The sequence below is a fragment of the Rhodnius prolixus genome, unplaced genomic scaffold, assembly GCF_049639745.1.
Source record: "Rhodnius prolixus isolate KJV_2025 unplaced genomic scaffold, Rpr scaffold_1, whole genome shotgun sequence".
In the NCBI taxonomy this organism is placed as follows: Eukaryota; Metazoa; Arthropoda; class Insecta; order Hemiptera; family Reduviidae; genus Rhodnius; species Rhodnius prolixus.
The window spans coordinates 5,632,565-5,650,390 of record NW_027411581.1 but is presented as its reverse complement, the minus strand read 5'-3'; the positions used below and the strand labels follow the sequence as shown (position 1 = coordinate 5,650,390).

Sequence of the window (17,826 nt, the reverse complement as noted above, 5' to 3'; positions counted from 1 at the left end):
AGAAGAGAGGCTGTGGTGATCTGTGCTTGTCATTTGGTAGTATCACACAAACTTACTTACACACACTTAGGGAGAGGAGGCACAGGAAAAAAGCTTCATAACACTTGCATATGACTAATACTAGCGTAAGTTTTTTTTTATTTATACTTTTGTTTTATTTATTTTAGTTTTTTAGTATTTTTATTTATTTTAGTATTTTAAGCAAATTAGTTTTAATAATGTATTGCTACTTTCCTCATAACTGGTAAGAAAAAATTATGCTTTTACAGCAAATTTTCGCAAAATTTAACAAGAATTTAAATTCATGGTTACCTAAACATGAAAAATACAATGTTTACTAATCGTTTGAGTGTATGAGTTTGTGTGTCAGTCTAACTCATAACTGATTGGTTCAAAAGTTACAAAATTTTGTTACTTCGTTTAATAGTTATCAAAAGAAGTTTCAGCAATATAGTTTTTGCTTATAATTTATTAACTGAAAGTTGATTCCACTTTACAGAATCTATTTTCCCAAGCTGTTTTTTTCTTTTTCTAATTATCTCTTTTTTAGTTGAAACATTATTTTTCGAGGAAACATGCTTTTTACTTAACACCAAACAAGGGCAATTATAAGTAAATTCAATTTTATTTGGGAGGGGGGAAGAGAAAAACCAAAAAAATTACTATTCTCAAGATTCTAACCATAAACATTGTCTCCAAACTCCTAATTCAGATACTTTTGAGGATATCTTTCTCTATATTCCATCAGAACTGCCCTAAAACAAATTTTCATACAAAATTATACAAACAAAATTACAGATCTATTGTACAATATAACTTATGTATAGGTATTCAAAGTTACGTGAAAATCATAGGGCCCTATACGGTTAAATCGCAGAAAAGTAAAAAAAACAACAATAAATTGGGCATGTACACTTTTGGTACGCATTCTATGCCAATTTTGTGAAGTAGTTAATCGTTCTTCACAATGTATGAGTGATATATTTTCATAGATTCCGTTAAAAGAGAACTTTTGTCAAGGAATCTTGGGAATGTATTGAAGTTGTAGATCTGCATGCGAGAATAAGTGAACTAAGTTTAAAGAGAAATCGTTGGAGTCAATTTCGAGGAAAATATATATAAAAAAAAAAATTCAGTCTTACTTTTGCTAGAAAATGTCCATCGCCAAATTACAGTGAGTTCCTACGGAGGTACACAAACGAAATATAAAGTTTAGGATTCCTGTAATTTTTCCTTTTTAAGCTACAGTAAAATGATAAGCGATCATTTTCTAAAAATCACTTTTACCGAACAGAACTGTCTCATCAGATGATATTACCGGCGGAAAAATGGATTTCAAAATTTGGACATGATCCTTCTTAAGAAGAGATAAAAGTAAATAATAAATCTAGTGCAAACATTCACTCGTCTATCATCTTGAGCACAATTTACGTATTGAATTTTTCTCGAAGCTCAGAACTGGAAATAGCAAAAAAATGCTAGTAAATGAAAATCTATTAAAAACAATGGTTGTCCGATTTTCTTCAAGTTTAGTACTTCACAATCACACCGAATTTCCATTTTAGTAAGATATAGATAATGAGGCCGTTCAATCCTTCGAAGAGTACACAAGATTTTTCTAGGAAAATTTTTTATTATCAAAAAACTGACCCAAAAACCTAAATCTATAATTATGCAATGAACATTGAGAAAATCTTATTAAACTGAAAAAAAAAAATCGTTTCAATAAAATGAAATTTATCTTACGCCGGATTTTATCACGTTCCCTGGATGCACTAAGGGGAAATTCCAAATTCAAACTTTTCATGTTTTCTAATTTTTTGAGACATGTTGTTTACAGTATGCAAGAGTAAACAACATTACTCTTGTCAGAACCACTTTTTCGAACACAAGGGAACCGACCAAATATTGACAATTACAGTAATAGTATGTCGCTGGTGTTTCACTCTAAATTATTTTGTTTAAATATTAAACTTCACCAAAAAAAAATAGTCCACGAATAGGTCATTAGGTGACGATCAGTTAAAAAAAGTAAAAACAAAATATAAGTTAAGTAGGTATCGGTAACAGTGCAGACAGGTTTTTGTTTGTTTACATTTTTTCTTTTAATTGGTTGAATTACTTCTTGCTTTTACAAGCTTTTGGAACAGTAGCTACTAAGTCAGTACTGGTTACAGAAGCAGCTGTTTGGAAGCGTTACTAGTCGCTATATAGTAAAACTACTGCAAGAGAGAGAAGAGCTAGCTGTCTTGTTGTGTTGTAGCTAGTACACTCACACGTACACACAAACCTACTGGCTTGATTCATCACAATGACCACACGGGGGGGTCTCGATCTCTCTCTTCTCTCCTTCGTTCACAAGACACAGTCTACACTACGGACATTGTCCTCGTCCCACGCGACCTCAAGTCATTTATACCTCACACTAAGCAAGGGCCACCGCATCTTCTCTGTGGGAGGTTGTCAAACTGCCTACTTTTGTTTAGTTGGGAGTTTTTGTTTTCTTTTTGTAAATCGTATCTTCTTTCTTTTCTTCTATTATCATCCTTATGTTAACAAAATATTGGAGAAAATATATTACAAAACATTGTCTTAAACGTTTCTCAAACGCAATTTTTACTACTTTTAACGCCAGGAAAAGCTATAAATTTATTACAAACATGAAGGTTTTTCAATATTATTCAAAAACAGAAAAAAACCTCAATAGCCCTTGTGTTCTTGAACTAGATACTACTAGCATCCGTTCTATAAGGGACGAATGTATTACAAGAAAGCAATGAAGGACGAGAATCCTTTGACAAAAATACTGAAGGTAACGGAGATTAAAACACTGGACTCCCATGCAGAGATCTCGAGTTTGAGTCCTGTTACTCTTTTCCTTTTAAAGATCACCGTACGGCAATGACCTCTGATAACAATATGCCTTTAAAAAAAAAATCGGATAGCGCAAAATTTAATACAAATGTTCAACTTTTTTTTTATGACACTATTAAGCGCTATTAAATTAAGTTGATTAAGCTACTACCTATCTTGCTTTTATTTTTTCAATTGTTATTTCTGAATAAGTGTCTGAAACGTCAAACTTTCTAAAAGAAAATTTGTGTTCCTTGGCTTCAGCCAACCAACCTTACAATGTGTACTTTCGTAATAACTTATTGAACAATTCTTTCCTTAAAATTTGATCTTTAAAACCCATCCCTTTGAAATGACCCAAAAATAACTTTTTACTACAAAAATTATTTTTAAAAAAGTTTATAAATCCGTGAGTATGTAATCACTTTGTAAGGAATAAAGTTGCAAGAAGACCTGAATCAGTTTTGGAGAAAAGATCAACACACTTTAACCAAATTATAGAAAATAAGTGATGAAGCCGTGCAATTACCACCGAACTGGTATTTTAACGGAAAGCATCTCCCCCACTCTCGTAAAACAGCTGTGAGAGAAGAGCAGGAAAAACGTTTCATACAAAGTTTTAAATCAATCCTTAAAATGCTACTTCCTTTGAGAGATTTTGACCGCTAAGTGTATGTTTGAGAAAGTAAAAAAATTTCTGAAGATAATTGGAAACTTTGATTTTCTCCAAAGCAGAATGAAAAAGTCGTGCGAGTGGTAACAATAGATTTTTTTTTTTCTTGTCTTAAGAACTTAAAAGTAATGCTAACCAAAATATGGCAGGACGACGGCAATCTGCTACGCTAGTGTGGCCCCCCCGTAGAGGAGATTAACCAACGGTCCAGGCCATTGTTCCCGGTTCTCTTCTACCTGAACATGTCCCCTGTCTTCTGCGTAACCCCCCTGGATAGCTAATTTTATTTCGCTTAAGGACCATTTAGCTGTTAGATGACATTTGCCCATCTATTTGTTTGGCCTGGATGTTAATCTGAAAAATAATAATAATAATCCGACTAGAATATTCAAAATACTTTAAAATGCAATGTTACTAGAGTTTTGAAATCTAACTGTACAGCTACAATTTTTGCACTTATTTCATTATTATAACTAGATCAACATTACCTTTTTATTAAACACTGCGCAGTCTACATTTTAAATTTAAATTTAAACAGACTGTATTAACAGTAAATACGATTCCATTACCTTCAAAGTATCTGTACCTCACTACCGCCTGACCCATGTCAGTTCTGTTTGATCACCTAATTAGGTAATAAGATATATTTAATCACCTTATCACGTTTATTTAATCTACCTTACTGAAAATTCGTTTCTTTGGAATCATCAAGGAAATTTCTGCATTGGTTATTTTACGAAAATGAATTTCGAGGCGTAATAATTAAAATTTATTAATTCCAAAATCACAAAATTCGTTCTTTTAGTTCTTAGACATTTATTTGAATCAATTTGCGGAGGTCTTTTTTTTCCCTCCCAGAAGGTACGATTAACATTTTATGGTTTAATATACATACAGATTATTTCCTCGTTAGCCAGTTTCAATTTTTGATCGTCTTCGAACGAAGGATTCGTAAATGTTCAAGATCCTTAATAAAAAAAAAAGTGTGATAGCAAACGTGCACAGTAGTACTACAAAATTAATCAAGAAATCATAAAGAAAAATTGGGGATAATATTCATATAGCTTTCATTTACCACTTTTGGGCTTAAACTCACTTGAAACTTAGAACTTTTTACAAAATTCACTTAAATATTGTACATGTTCTCTGCAATAAAATATTATTGTTATGAAAACAAGACGAGGCAGTTCCCATGACAAAAACTTATTATCCGAAACGACAGGCCTAAATATTTAGTGTTCAATTTCAAATGATTAACCAATTTTTGTCAACTCAGAATTTTGGCAAAAGATTTCATATTCATCAATATTGCACAGTTGTTAGAACCATACAATATACTAAAAGGACAGTTTAGAGGAAAGCTAAATTCACTCCTCTCTAAAAACCATAATTATAATAAAACCATAATAATAAAATAAAGTTTTCTGTAAAGAAGTTTCCAGAAATAAAAATTATAAATAGTTCAACATGCTGTATGCCATTACTACACCAAAACAAAGAAAATCGTGGGCTGTCTGACAAAGAAAGCGAGAAAGACTGTCTGAAACGGATATCCAGATAACTTCGTTAACACGAAACTTTAAAATGTATACTGTCAGTGAAAACCCAAATTCGAAATCATGAAGTTTTAATGGTTTCCCTGCGCGGGACAAAAAAAAACAATAAATTTAAACTTAGCAATGAATTAATATCATTTGCTGCAGAATAGCCTTTCTAATTGGAGGGATCGAATTAGCTATAAGCTCAGGTAAGTAGATCATCTCAAGTATATGAAAAAGACGGAACCTAACCTTGAAACAGAAGATGAAGAATAAAGGAGGGTTTTTATTTCCGTCTTCTACATAAATAAAGAGAGAGGAGGCGCACAAAATGACTCCGAGAACTATGGTGCTTTTAATTTAAGAAAGTCTCTCTTATCCTGTTTTTTTACGTCGCAGTCGCCAGAGTGGGATATGAAATCTTAGGCAATCTTAAGAATACCGGGGAAATATCTGTACCTTAAGGATAGGAAAGTTTCTCCTACTACAAACCAACAAGAGGTATCTGCGCAATAATCCTCTTGTAGCTGCAGTGCTTGGGGTTGCGGACTCACCCCATGTTCTAATCAAATCTATGGGCATCCCTCTGCTCCAACTTGTTTCGACTGTTAGTGCAACGGTTATGAATCGTTGTTCACGTAGATCATCCCCCCTATAAATACATTCCTAGGGCTCTCTCGCCTTCCTGTCTTGGACTTGAATCTTATTTGATGTATTATAAAAAGTAAAATAGAAGTACATTTACTTCCCACTTAAATAAAGTTTCGAGCGTTCAAATTAAATACTACTGCTTGCCGACCTATTGAGACGGTATTGGAACATTTTGAACACCTAAAAGCCTCGAACACTATCAACTCCAAAGAATGTGAAAGTATTGATGAGTAAGTAATTTGTGTATTATGGTGGATTTGGTGTAAGTAATTCTCTGGTCATACAGTCGTTAGATTTCTCAACTAATACCAACGCAATCTTACATATTATGCACTACACATTAGAATATAGAATATGTACCTGTCACGTATGGGGGCTGTTATAATTTTCAGATCATTTATTTTCGTTCCATTCGTGCTCTATCTACATCCATTAGAGGTATTCTGCGTATACACCAAGATCTCCCAAGAAATGGCTAGAATCACAGCCCTGCACCTGGGCTGAAAATAGGACAACTATTTATTGTACTTCAGAAACAAAATAAAATTACTACTTTTATTTTAAATTATAATATTTAATAACTGTACTAATATTTGAACTCTTAAAAAATAATATTAGTTAAATAATATTTATCATGGTCATATTAAACTTTTATCTCAATTCGATGGCTCTACAAGAACAAGGTTGGGCTCGTACGTACGTTAATGTCTGGGCTATGGAGATAATGGGCAAGTGACAAGACCTCTTGATCTTGGCATCTTCAAAAACTGGTTAAATCCAGTTCTCTAAACAGCTGGTGGTCTTGATAACTCTTATCTTACACTCAGTTTATACGTGTTTGAAAAAGAACTCAAATGAGCTGACTTTTTAGTCTCTTAAAAATATTATTATTTATCTTATTATTTTTTTGTCTTAAAATCCTCCTCATAAATTTCCGCTTCCACTGTAATCGATTCAAAGTAAAGTCCTCTAGAGATTAAATCACGAACTTTGAATGAAGACAAGTCGATTACTTCTTTTATGTTGTTTACTTATTCCTTTAAACAATCACAAATAACCTCCCTTTAGTAAACAAAATTCGCCCAAAAGCGCTCAAAGTTATCAGTCGGAGGCAAATCAGATAAGTTCCAACCAATGTCAAGAGATTAGCATCTTAATTCTCACTCATCTTCATTAACTGATACCTCTATTATACCCAAAAAATACAATTTTGACAACTTACATCTCGAAATTTAGCTGTATAAATTTGATCTGTTTTTAATTTTTTGTTTAAGGAAATCAAAGATGCATCAGACAACGAAGAAATGGGAGTAGCGGAATCACCGCCTCAGTCACCTCTACCGCAGGTAAAAATTCAATTTTATTGGCGATTTTTATGTAAGTTTGGCCTGCCACTAGACAAAAAAAAAATGTAATTTCCTCAAAACTAAGGTAGTAATCTTCCTCAGCTCCACTTTCATTCTGTTCAGGCTCAGGATCTTCCATTAAAAAAATTGTGATATCTCATCCCCGTCATAACTTCCAGAATATTGATGATTCCCGTACTTCCTCATTATTTTCCAATATTGCCTCTCCTTTCATTTCTCCCTTCAAATAGTACCATTCTTATTGCCACTAAATTACTGCAATTCAGTTTCTTTTTCTCTATCTAAGCAAAAAGAGATAATGTGAATCAATGTCTCTCTTTCTTAAAGTTCTTGCTTTAGAGATGGCAACCCTACCTAAATGTTAAATAAATTTATTGATATAAACGAAATTAGTACGCGGTATGTGTCCAAATAAAAAATCCAATCGAGCTCGGGTCTCAGGCGCTTTAGCCTGGATATTAATGGCACCATTTCTCATGTCAAAAGGTTGATGTTATTTTGATGATCAAACAGGGCCATCGTATCAAAATTACTTAATTATTGTGCCTCGAATACCCTGTCATGGACAGGGGCAAGAGAAATTTACTTTAGATTAACTTACGGCTTACAATCCAACTCTCTAGATTTGACTTTTCTCGGCATACTTTCACGAATTTCCGCCAGAAAATAAACCCGGGTCTCAATTCGGGCCAGGTTGATTCTGTCTGGTCTTATGTACTTTTTACTCGGCAACGTTGGTTCATAAATCATTTCTAACGCTAGTTGACTCTATTCATGATTGATAAGAAATGCAGAAAATGATCTCTAATATGCTACAATAGTTAGTTTAAAACTTGGGCAAACTGTTGAGAAAACTTGTGGACCTTACAAAAAGAGGCGGTTCTGCTACCACATCCCCGTAGAGGTCGCACAGTAAGCTCTCTTGACGGCACAGCCTGGGAAATCACGTCCTATTTCCGAATCTTCTACACTAAATATTTTCGGCTCGGATGCATTATTTAATTATATGAAGATGAGCTACGTGAAAGGATTATGATCCATGTAGAGCCTATACTCTATTGTGTTACAATCAGGTATATGTAATAGCAGCTGTTGCATTGCCTTCTTCAGTTTTGATTACGTAGTTGTATATTTGATTTGTGTAATTTGTGCCTGATCAATAATAATTTGACTAAGTGTATCATCTCTAATATTATGATTTTTTTTTTTTTTTTGTCAATAATCGTAGGGTTGTTATTTCTTGTTGTTGAACCTATGGTTAAATGTCATGCGTAGATTGCCAAGTTAGTATTTTCCTTTCTTTAATCATGTCTCTTTCGTGTTGTTATATTCTTTTCTCCGAATGCTGCGAAGTCTTTCCAGTGAAAGAAATTGACCAATCGTCTGATGGTGCGCGTTGGTTAGAGCATAATCCTTAAGTACCATTTTAGTGGAATGCATCGTTTTATCACATATACAATAAAACTGAGAAGTAAAAAAATTTCCAAGGGTGCTAAAAAAGATTTGCTGCCTACCTGAGGCCTCTTTCAGTTTATCTCCTCTTTTCTAGGAAATTTTTGGCCAATTTCCTGTCACCGTTCTGTAAAGTGCTAAAATTTTGTTTGAATTTTTTTTTTTTTTGCAGAAAAATGCATTTTAGAGCAATGCTGTGGTTGGGTTGAGATGGGTTATCCTCTATAGTGCCATATTGGACTTTTTGAAGTATTACAGGAGGGTGAATCACCAAAACAACTTTTTTTTGGCATTTATAAACTGCTAGTATAAAAGACCTAGGTACACTTTAATTTCCTGAAAATTAATTTTATGGACGGTTTCTGGGTGGGTCATTCCCCACTAATTACTTTTTTGAATTACTTTATTTGTCATGAACCAGTATTGGAATCATCTAACTTTCAGTAAAAATTCCCCAGTTTGGATAAACTTTATTGGCTAGTATATTTTAAGAATTGCATTGAGAGAAATTCGAATAGCGAATCAAAAAGAATGAACGAATGCTCTTTAAAGGAAAAAAAAGAAAAAAGAACAATTCAAACAGGGCAACAGAGATAACTGGGTATAAAGTCAAACACACACTACTGATCTCTTGATATGATCTGTAATTATTACTGAAGGCATTCGTTGCGACCGGCTCGGCCAAACAATCTTTTGATAACGAGGAGGTGGGATTTTAGTATATATATTTAAGGACATTGTCTGCTCATATCTATTGGCAGTTCGATCGCATTCAATACAAAACTGGTTTCTCCCTTTTACAAAGTAGTTTAGCTTCTTTCTCGAAAGATTTTTTTTTTTGTTTATTGTTAAATCCAAATCAATTATGGTTGTATACAGAGTAAAAATGCAGGTATTTATTTTACTGAATATTGGTCTTAAAAAAAACAAAAAAAAACAGGCAAACTAGCGAACTGAAAAATATCCTTTTCTTTTTTATAGAGCGACAGCGATGGTAGTATTTCCGGTGGGGAATCTTCACCACACGGTCAGCCAGCGCCCATCAAATGCAGGTATATTTATAAATTAGATGAAAAATAAAATCTTACAAAGGTATTTCACTTTTTGCCACTTCTTCCTACTGAAAAGAGAAGTATTGTGATCTAGTTAAAATTTACGAAAATATCGGAAATTCACGTTTTGAGGTCACCAAAGTTTTGCTCATGGTCTGTTTGTGCGTGTATTTTTACAGAGCATGTCAACAAAAAATTACGCCAAAACTTGGAAATCTCGTTTGGATAACGTTGCTAGAGCTATGGTTTTTAGACTAGGGTTTGATACTAAGGCTTTGCGATACGTACTAAGTTTTTACACATTTCTTTATTTTCTCGATATGATTGTCGATTCGATCTAACCTTCGTTTATCAAGGATACATATACAATTGTTTTATTAGAAACAATTATCTTAGAAAAATTTATTGTGGAATGAGTTTTCATGGAAGTACAATCTCAGACAAGCCTCTTAATGTGCTTTGTCAGATAAATGTACGGTTTTTTCAGTCTTTTAATGTTAAAAGAAATTAAGAATGCCCCTACTTACACACTTTATATCCTGGGATCGGCCTTGGCGTCCTTCACAATTCTTCGCCTTCTCTGATCTGGTTTCTTCAACTGCTGAACCGCAAGTGCTTCAAATCATTTTCCATGTCTTGTTGCCATCACTTTCTTTCTTGCCTTAAAGTTTTTCTTGTGTAAGTCAGAGTGCTCTATAACAAAAGTTTCTTAGTTATTTGTTCTTTTTTGTCTTGTAAATTAACTGCCCAAAGACTCGGCTGTATTGTAATTAGGAGTCTTTCTGAAATTGTATATTATATTTTTTTTTTTTTGGAAATTAAAGTGTATTTGAACAATTTCATATGAATAAAGTATGCTTTGTTGCCCGCAATAATTATTCTACAGGTAACTATTTTTATAGTAAATTATAACTTATTTTAAAAATAGATTACAAAAAAATATTTTAAAGGTTTTTAGGTAATGTATGGATGTGGGGTGAGTTTAAATTGTCGTTTCAAATCTTATGCCGAAGCAGTCATTGGCAAGCAGAATTCTCTCAGCTCAATTACTCGTACAAGTCCTAATAGCTCTATCTACATTTATTATCGCCAAGACTAACTGACCTTAAACAAATGAGTAAAGAATTGAGAGAAATTCTTGTAAGGGGCCAAATTTCACTTAATACTGTGAGCAGGAAGTATTAGTTCAGTGATTTCACTGGTAATACATTTCAATAGATAGCCGTCAGGCTAGGCGCATGTTGCATGTGATTCGACCTAGAATGAGTACTATGACGGGACCTAGAATGTGCCTCACACATCGCTTGGTGATTGAATCTCTTTTATCGCGAACACGCACACTTTGAATTATTAATTATTCTCCTAACTATTAATGTTAATAAAATTTAAGTGTATTTAGAAGACATATTGCAGGATAAAAAAAAATAATTAAGTTAGTAAAATATAATTAATGAGAAAATGTAATATAAAGTAACAAATATAGAGCATTTTCAGATTATAATTATTATCGAAGAAATAATTATTATAAATACATAGTTTCAGGAAACAATTACTTCTGTTCTGTCGGATAGATGATAGTTCGTATTAGCAACAGACACCATACACAAATAGCAGAGAAAATGCTGATAAAAGATAAATTCGCTATATGCTCAAATAAAAAACTAAACAAGGTCAAAGGGACCCTTCCCTATTAGTTGGGTGATTAGTGCATTAGAGTCCCTCGAAGAGATCCCAGATTTGTGTCTAGAATGTCCTAGGTTTTTCCCTTTCCAGAGTCTCCTAGAGATGTCTATGATGGGAGAACACCGTCTGTTGTTATCAGTATGCGTCATTTGAGAAACACCAGCCAATTAACACAACTATGGCCCTAGAAAAAAAGGTTGAGTGCCTATAATTTCAAAGCCGTATCAGGAATATAATCTTTATTAGCATAAAATAATAGTCCTACATGCAGTCGTTCAATGAAGCTGTCCATAATACGATGTATACACTTATCTTTTATTATGATTCGCTCTGTTCTTAATGCGTTATTGATGTATAGTTATATAATGTGTTCAAGATATCGTTCGAAATTCCAAATTATGGATATCGAAAAATTAGATTTGGTTTAAAATCCTGTTTTCCTTTTTAATCTACACAATTTGTAAAGTAAGTTAATATGTGGACGTTCAATCCAAACTATGTGGATATGCAATGCAGAAACCATTATTCAGCTTTGTCTTTATAGATTATAACACCGGCCCTGTTTATTTTGTTTAAGAGCATTAAAATATTTGTTAATACTGTTAAGGTATGATATATTCAATGTATATATTTACAAACTTAGTGGAAAGTTTGTAAAGTATTTGATCACCTGCCTTTAGTAAAAATTAAGAACACCAATGCTCACCTAAACCTTTTTACCGTCTTTATTCACGGAGAATTAAAGTAGAAGAAAATTAGTAACTTACAGCTGTAATTTGTAATTACTATATTAAAAGCAAATGTCTTAATCAATCAATTTTCTTGATATTGACGTTGCATAGTATTTCCAAGTATCCATATTTGTATTAGTTTTTTTTTTATATCAAGATAACAATTTATTTTACTTACCTCAATTTTGCTACTGCTTATCATCATGTATTTGCCCTCTATAATCATTAACAATATATTTTTTTTAAATGTTATCAGTTTTCCTGCTGTACTTAACAGGCAGACTATTATTGTATATTACGATATTTAGCTGATTACTTATCTCTTTATTACAGTTTTTTTTTTCTACTTACAAGGGGTGTTATGTCAAAACTTTTGAAATAAGGTATTTGTAGGAAAATATGTATATTTGAGGTATGAATGAATGCTCATACGAATTTATCTTACTCAAATTTCCGAGATTCTAACTTTCTTCTAATTTAAATATTGTCGATACTTGGTCCGGTAGAGTATTATTTGAACTTCCTGCATGGTTTCGTTCTTAAGCTAGTCTTCATATTCTCAAAGTAATGCCTATTAACTTCAGGCGGGCTTTACTTTCTTCCACCGATCAGGTGTTGTGTTCGGAGGAGGTTAGCTTACGTATTCACTAAAGGTTACTTTGTTTACTACTAAATAATATCCAAGGCCAAGACTGGAAATCGAAAAGTACCATAGTACAACTCTAACCACTAGACTATCATGGTGCCTCACATTTTCTAAAGATCATTTCTTTTTTTTTTTTTTTTTTTTTTGAACAATGAAGACGTCAAAACATGTATTTCCGATATAAACTTAATATCGAAATTCTGAAGAAATCACAGTACTTTCTCTTAAGAGAGGGGAGAATTTTTAGAGGTTAAGTGTGTGTAGATAATTTTGGTAGAAATCTTTCAACTGTAAGTGAAACTTAAGGGAAATACTTTTTGAGTTTTAGCAATTTTTTTGAAAATATAACTAAGAATTTTTATTTTTGGAATTTGAAGTATACAAGTGAAGTATAGAAGTATACGCTTTACTTTCATATAGGTTTTTTTCATAATTTATTTATCTATTATTTTTTTTACATTTTAGTGGCTCTCATTTCTAAACTCAAGCATACCTCCTAAAGTACCACGTTAAAATCTTTTAAGAAATTAAAACTTACCTTTTTATTTCTTGATACTTCTAGGTGGAAAATGTGCGAAGAATGGTTCACCCAACTAGAATCACTGGCATCTCACGTAACCCACGTGCACGCTGTTTCCGGTAAAGGTGGACTGTTTTATTGTGGTTGGGAAGGATGTACGAGAGGTGACAGAGGATTCAACGCAAGGTTAGTAGTGCTATTCTCAGATAGAAGTATTTTTCATATTCAATTGAAAGACGAGTTAAATTTTCAAAATATTAATAATAATAATTCTTTCTTACAGGTATAAAATGTTGGTACACGTAAGGACACATACAAATGAAAAACCACATCAATGTTTTCAATGTGAAAAAAGTTTTAGTAGAGCGGAAAATTTGAAAATTCATGCCAGATCGCATACGGGTAAGATTTTCTTTTTTTTTCTATTAATATAAAAATTTCAATACTTCTTTTTTGTAAAAGTTCTGAATATTACCACCTTAAATGGTGAAATTCGGCGTGAGAGGAAAAAACGGCCGTTACCATTATTTTATTAGGCTTTAAAGTATGCTCGAGAAATCTAACCAAAGAGCATATTTCTTCTAAAGACATTATAATATCTTTTCTTCTATTGAAATTACCGAAGTTTGGCAATCACTTCATTAAGATTTTGGCGGCTGAAAACAGAAAAGTTCCGCAGAAACTGCGATCCATATCCATATCCTAATAATTTCCTGCCACGAAGTCTTCCTGAGTCTCACATCTCTTGTGTTTAATCTTCAGAGGAGATCTGACATCTCAAAAGAAACTAATTTAGTTAGCGACGACTTCGTTATAAATTTGTATCGTTTGAGATTAAAAAAAAATAAACTGAAAAGTCATCCATTACATCAGTAACTGTACAGAATACGTCCTAGCGTTTACTTACAATTTCACAATATATAGTGAACTATAAGGAATAAGATTCACGCTAGTTCTTATATACATCTTTAAGTACATCTATGACATGCATCTTTAGTTTTCTTGTAGATTGAGAAAGTAAATAACATTAATTTTGTTTTTATTGTCTTCAGGGGAAAGACCTTACGTTTGTCCAGTACCAGGATGTGGTAAAGCTTATTCCAATTCCAGCGATAGATTCAAACATACTAGAACACATTCAGTAGATAAACCATACATGTGCAAAGTACCTGGTTGTCCAAAACGTTACACAGATCCTAGTTCATTAAGAAAACATGTGAAAACGTTTAGACACTTTCCAACGACTTTAATACTATCACCAAATTCACAAGGTAAGAAAAATTTATGGAATATACCCTTTGTTCGGTAGTGTTCACACATTTTAGGGAGGGGGTAGTAGGAGGTGAAATCCGGAAAAGTTCTAGAAGGGACATTTTCCGGTACTACACCTGGAAAGTAGTTATCCTGGCTACAGAACCCTCATATTCTTCGTTTCCGTTCAAGTCGACTCTAATATGGGAGACTCTCCACTCAATAGTTATGTATGTAGATCCAATCTTAAGGAATTCTTAGTGTCTGAGGAAACGTCATGATTTGCATCCTATTTTTGGACGAACCGATGTATAGGGAAACCTTTTCCATACCGCTCAGTCAACTTTTAACCCCTCCTTTATCCTGAAGAGCTATATTTCTTTAATAATGCGCTCTTAGAAAACATTGTTACGTCCTGATTCGCAGCACGGCTGCTTTCTTTTATTCTGTCCAGATATATATTTGGATTTATTTATTTTATATTTGTAATTAGGGAAGAGTTTAGAGTTATTTGTTTGTTACACTAAATTTTAGTGTGGGAATTCAAAATCCAAGAAAGAAGTAGCCAGTCCACAATTTAGGTCTTTAAAAAGTTTTTTTTTTATAAAATTGCCAAACGGTTCGCCAGGGATGTTTGCGCTGTGTCATTAACTTCAACGTCTAGATATCACCGTCACCCGAAATAAGAAAACATTATTTTTCTTTCAAAACAATCGCCTAATTCGAAATTAAAGTCAAAGTTAAAAATTGGAATTTATTCTCCAACTTGGTATATCCTTTTTAATCACTGATTTAAAAATTCACGAATCCCGGACCTATAAATTTTCGTAAATGTTCCAAATTTATTGGTTTTTAATTAATTATTCAACAGTATGCTTTAAATTCTGTAGTTCATTTGAACCGTAATGCAAAACAATAATTTTTTTCAGGCTTTGCCACAGCGGAAAGAGACAAAGAACAAGAACAAACCGAGAACAAAAGATTGCTCATTGAAGAAGAAGAAGCTATGATGACAAAACCATTTGTGAATAATGTTAAACTTGAAGATGTTCCAGAGACTCCATACCTACAGTATACTTCGACACCTTCTCAACAACCGTTACCAGCTGAACCCGCACCATACCCGTCCATGTGGCCTGGGGTTATCCATTGGTGGTTTTGTACGGAAGCCCAGGAAACTCCACTTGATCTAACCTGTCCAATAAAAGTTCATAACAAGACTTAGTAGTTGATATTGAAAGAAATATTTTGTTTTTCTTTCTATCACCTTTGGTAGTGGTGAAATATGGAACCAACATGACTCGCAACCTCCTAGTTCCATCCTCTATACCATCAAATCCAAAGTACCTAACTATACTTTCTATTAGTATATACTTTTCGTTTTAGGGACATTATTTATGGAATCTTCTCGAATCACAAATACTCGAAGCCAGGAACTAACCACTTCTGATATGTTTCACGGTATTTTTTAAATTTCTCTTATTTTGGTCAACTTATATGTAGTGTGAATGAGAAGTTTAACGAAAATCGCTGAAATTAACTTGAGAAAGCAAAAAAATAAGTACATCGATAATTATCTAAGTACGCTGATTTTATTCGCGGTAGCAAGCATGTTTTTTTGTATCCCTCGGCCGCGATTTGTAAGGAAGGTACTATAATTGTCTAATTTTAATGCCATATAGCCCTTTTTTATAGAGTATTTAAAAACATTTAAAAGTAATTCTCAAATTAATACCCTCTCGTAACTAAGAATTTTTTATTTGTTAAACTACTTACACAGTAAAGTATGTTCTCCGCCATCCTGTAAACGATACTTAATTAAGTAATTCGAAGTTAAGTCCCGACTAGACAAAAAGTACACAATTACTTTTCTCATTTTCTGCGAGATACTTAAGAATGAACATATATTTCGGCTTTTTAACGTGCAGAATCAATTCGAAACTTCTTATTTAACAGTGTTTTCTGTGAAACTATCCCAAAATTTAATTAATAAGTATGTAAAAAAAGTACTGATAACGACTTTGTATTTGCAACTAGCAAATGCTACCGTAAATGGGCCTGAGATATGTATGCAAGTCATATGGGTTCGGCATTTCCCCGACTACCTTTATTTTGTTGAAACATTGAATGTTTTATTAACAAAACAAGAATGAATTAAGAAAAAATAGTGGCCTTTTGGCGCTTTTTGAAATTTTTATTTTTGTATATATTGCTCAAGACTGACTTGATTGAATGAGATAATTTTTGTTTTTGAAAACTTTTGATGAATTTGTACATTTAAAAAAAAATCATCTCTCTAATTACCTTGTTTTTTTAAACCATTTTCATTTGTTTTAATAACTAATTAAGTTCAGTATTTCTTGTTCATATTATTTCCAATTTCTGCAGCTAAAGTTTTCAGTATTTATTTTAGTTTTTAAGTAACCTAATTTTCAATAGTTATTTATCTGATATTACCAAAGAATGCCTTGTGCTCTACCTAAACTTTACAGTTCAGGTGGTGAAAAGATAATTTGTTTGCCTGTTATGTTTAAGAGTGCTGTGTGAAATATTAACTTTTCATTAAAAAAAAAAAAATGAAGTGTTTTTGTATTTTTAATAAATAAAAATAATGTCGCTTTCATACTTATTAATTAAATTGTAAATCCACAGTGTTTAACATCGTATGTTTCTAGTTTCTATGTGATATAAACTTTTCGGTCTGGTTTGAAATACAAATGTCTTTTCATTAAGGCAGATTGGTGATGTGCCCATCTATAAGAAAGGTGAATAGGTGTTCGTTTATTACCCAGGCATTTTCATCCCAGATCCAAAGCTATCGGAGCTTATAAATCCTATTAATGCTTCAAATTGTCCATGAATGACTTGAATTGCCCAGAGTAATGCGTTATTAGCATGCTTACTGTTCAATCAGACTTCGGAAAAGTCATTAGAGATTCAAAGGACACAGTCTTAGACCTTAACATTATCTGACGAAAAGGGGTACTAATTTTTTTTTTTTTTGTAGGAAAATCCTTATAAGAATTTTAGATTCATCAAAGAAAAAGAGAAGTCTGGAGATATAAGTAGAATAAGAGAGCTCAATGTCTAAGTAGATCTAGTTATGACAAAAGCTATTAGGTGGGTCGACTATTAAGCTAGATAATCCTAGATAGGAACGTGAAAACACAAGAAATGCGAAAGAGCAGATTCACTGAACCTTGCAGACTATGCTAAGGTGGAGTGTCAGTAATTAGAAGCACGATAGCACAAGACAGAGCAGGAGATGGAGGTGGCTTATTAGAGAGACCAGGACAGAACTTGAGTTGACGTAATCTAATATTAGCCATGAAATATTTCCATAGACAAATCTTCCAACACCCACTCTGTGACAATTAAAAAAAAAGTTTTGCATAATTTTTAATAACGT

The 17,826-nt window shown here is 32.8% G+C and overlaps 2 protein-coding genes across 4 annotated transcripts in view; one reads left to right on the top strand and one right to left on the bottom strand.

Moving 5' to 3' along the window:
- Mys45A (SDA1 domain containing protein Mys45A) overlaps positions 1-13,326 on the bottom strand; it is a 33,389-nt gene extending 20,063 nt beyond the window's left edge. For both annotated transcript variants that reach the window (XM_074124348.1, XM_074124272.1), the window contains exons 1-5: positions 13,185-13,326; positions 10,114-10,279; positions 6,076-6,215; positions 3,663-3,880; positions 682-755 (exon numbers count right to left, since the gene is read on the bottom strand). The gene's annotated coding sequence lies outside the window, so the exon portion shown is untranslated. The remainder of the gene's footprint in view (positions 1-681; positions 756-3,662; positions 3,881-6,075; positions 6,216-10,113; positions 10,280-13,184) is intronic.
- LOC141454303 (uncharacterized) lies at positions 6-17,042 on the top strand. Of its 2 annotated transcripts, XM_074128440.1 has the most exons (7): positions 6-125; positions 6,990-7,061; positions 9,516-9,586; positions 13,209-13,352; positions 13,450-13,568; positions 14,219-14,437; positions 15,347-17,042. In XM_074128440.1, exons 1-7 carry the CDS (start codon positions 111-113, stop codon positions 15,640-15,642), a joined length of 936 nt encoding a protein of 311 aa, XP_073984541.1. In that variant the 5' UTR covers positions 6-110; the 3' UTR covers positions 15,643-17,042. The 2 variants fall into 2 exon arrangements, with proteins under 2 accessions (XP_073984541.1, XP_073984605.1); XM_074128504.1 differs by lacking the exons at positions 6-125; positions 6,990-7,061 and adding an exon at positions 9,268-9,426.
- The last annotated feature ends 784 nt before the right edge of the window (positions 17,043-17,826 follow it).

What these genes read in the sequence shown, in the direction of transcription:
- LOC141454303 (XM_074128440.1), top strand. An exon ending in GACAGAGGATTCAACGCAAG is followed by an intron (nt 13,353 to 13,449) that starts GTTAGTAGTGCT and finishes TCTTTCTTACAG; the next exon opens with GTATAAAATGTTGGTACACG. An exon ending in TCATGCCAGATCGCATACGG is followed by an intron (nt 13,569 to 14,218) that starts GTAAGATTTTCT and finishes TATTGTCTTCAG; the next exon opens with GGGAAAGACCTTACGTTTGT.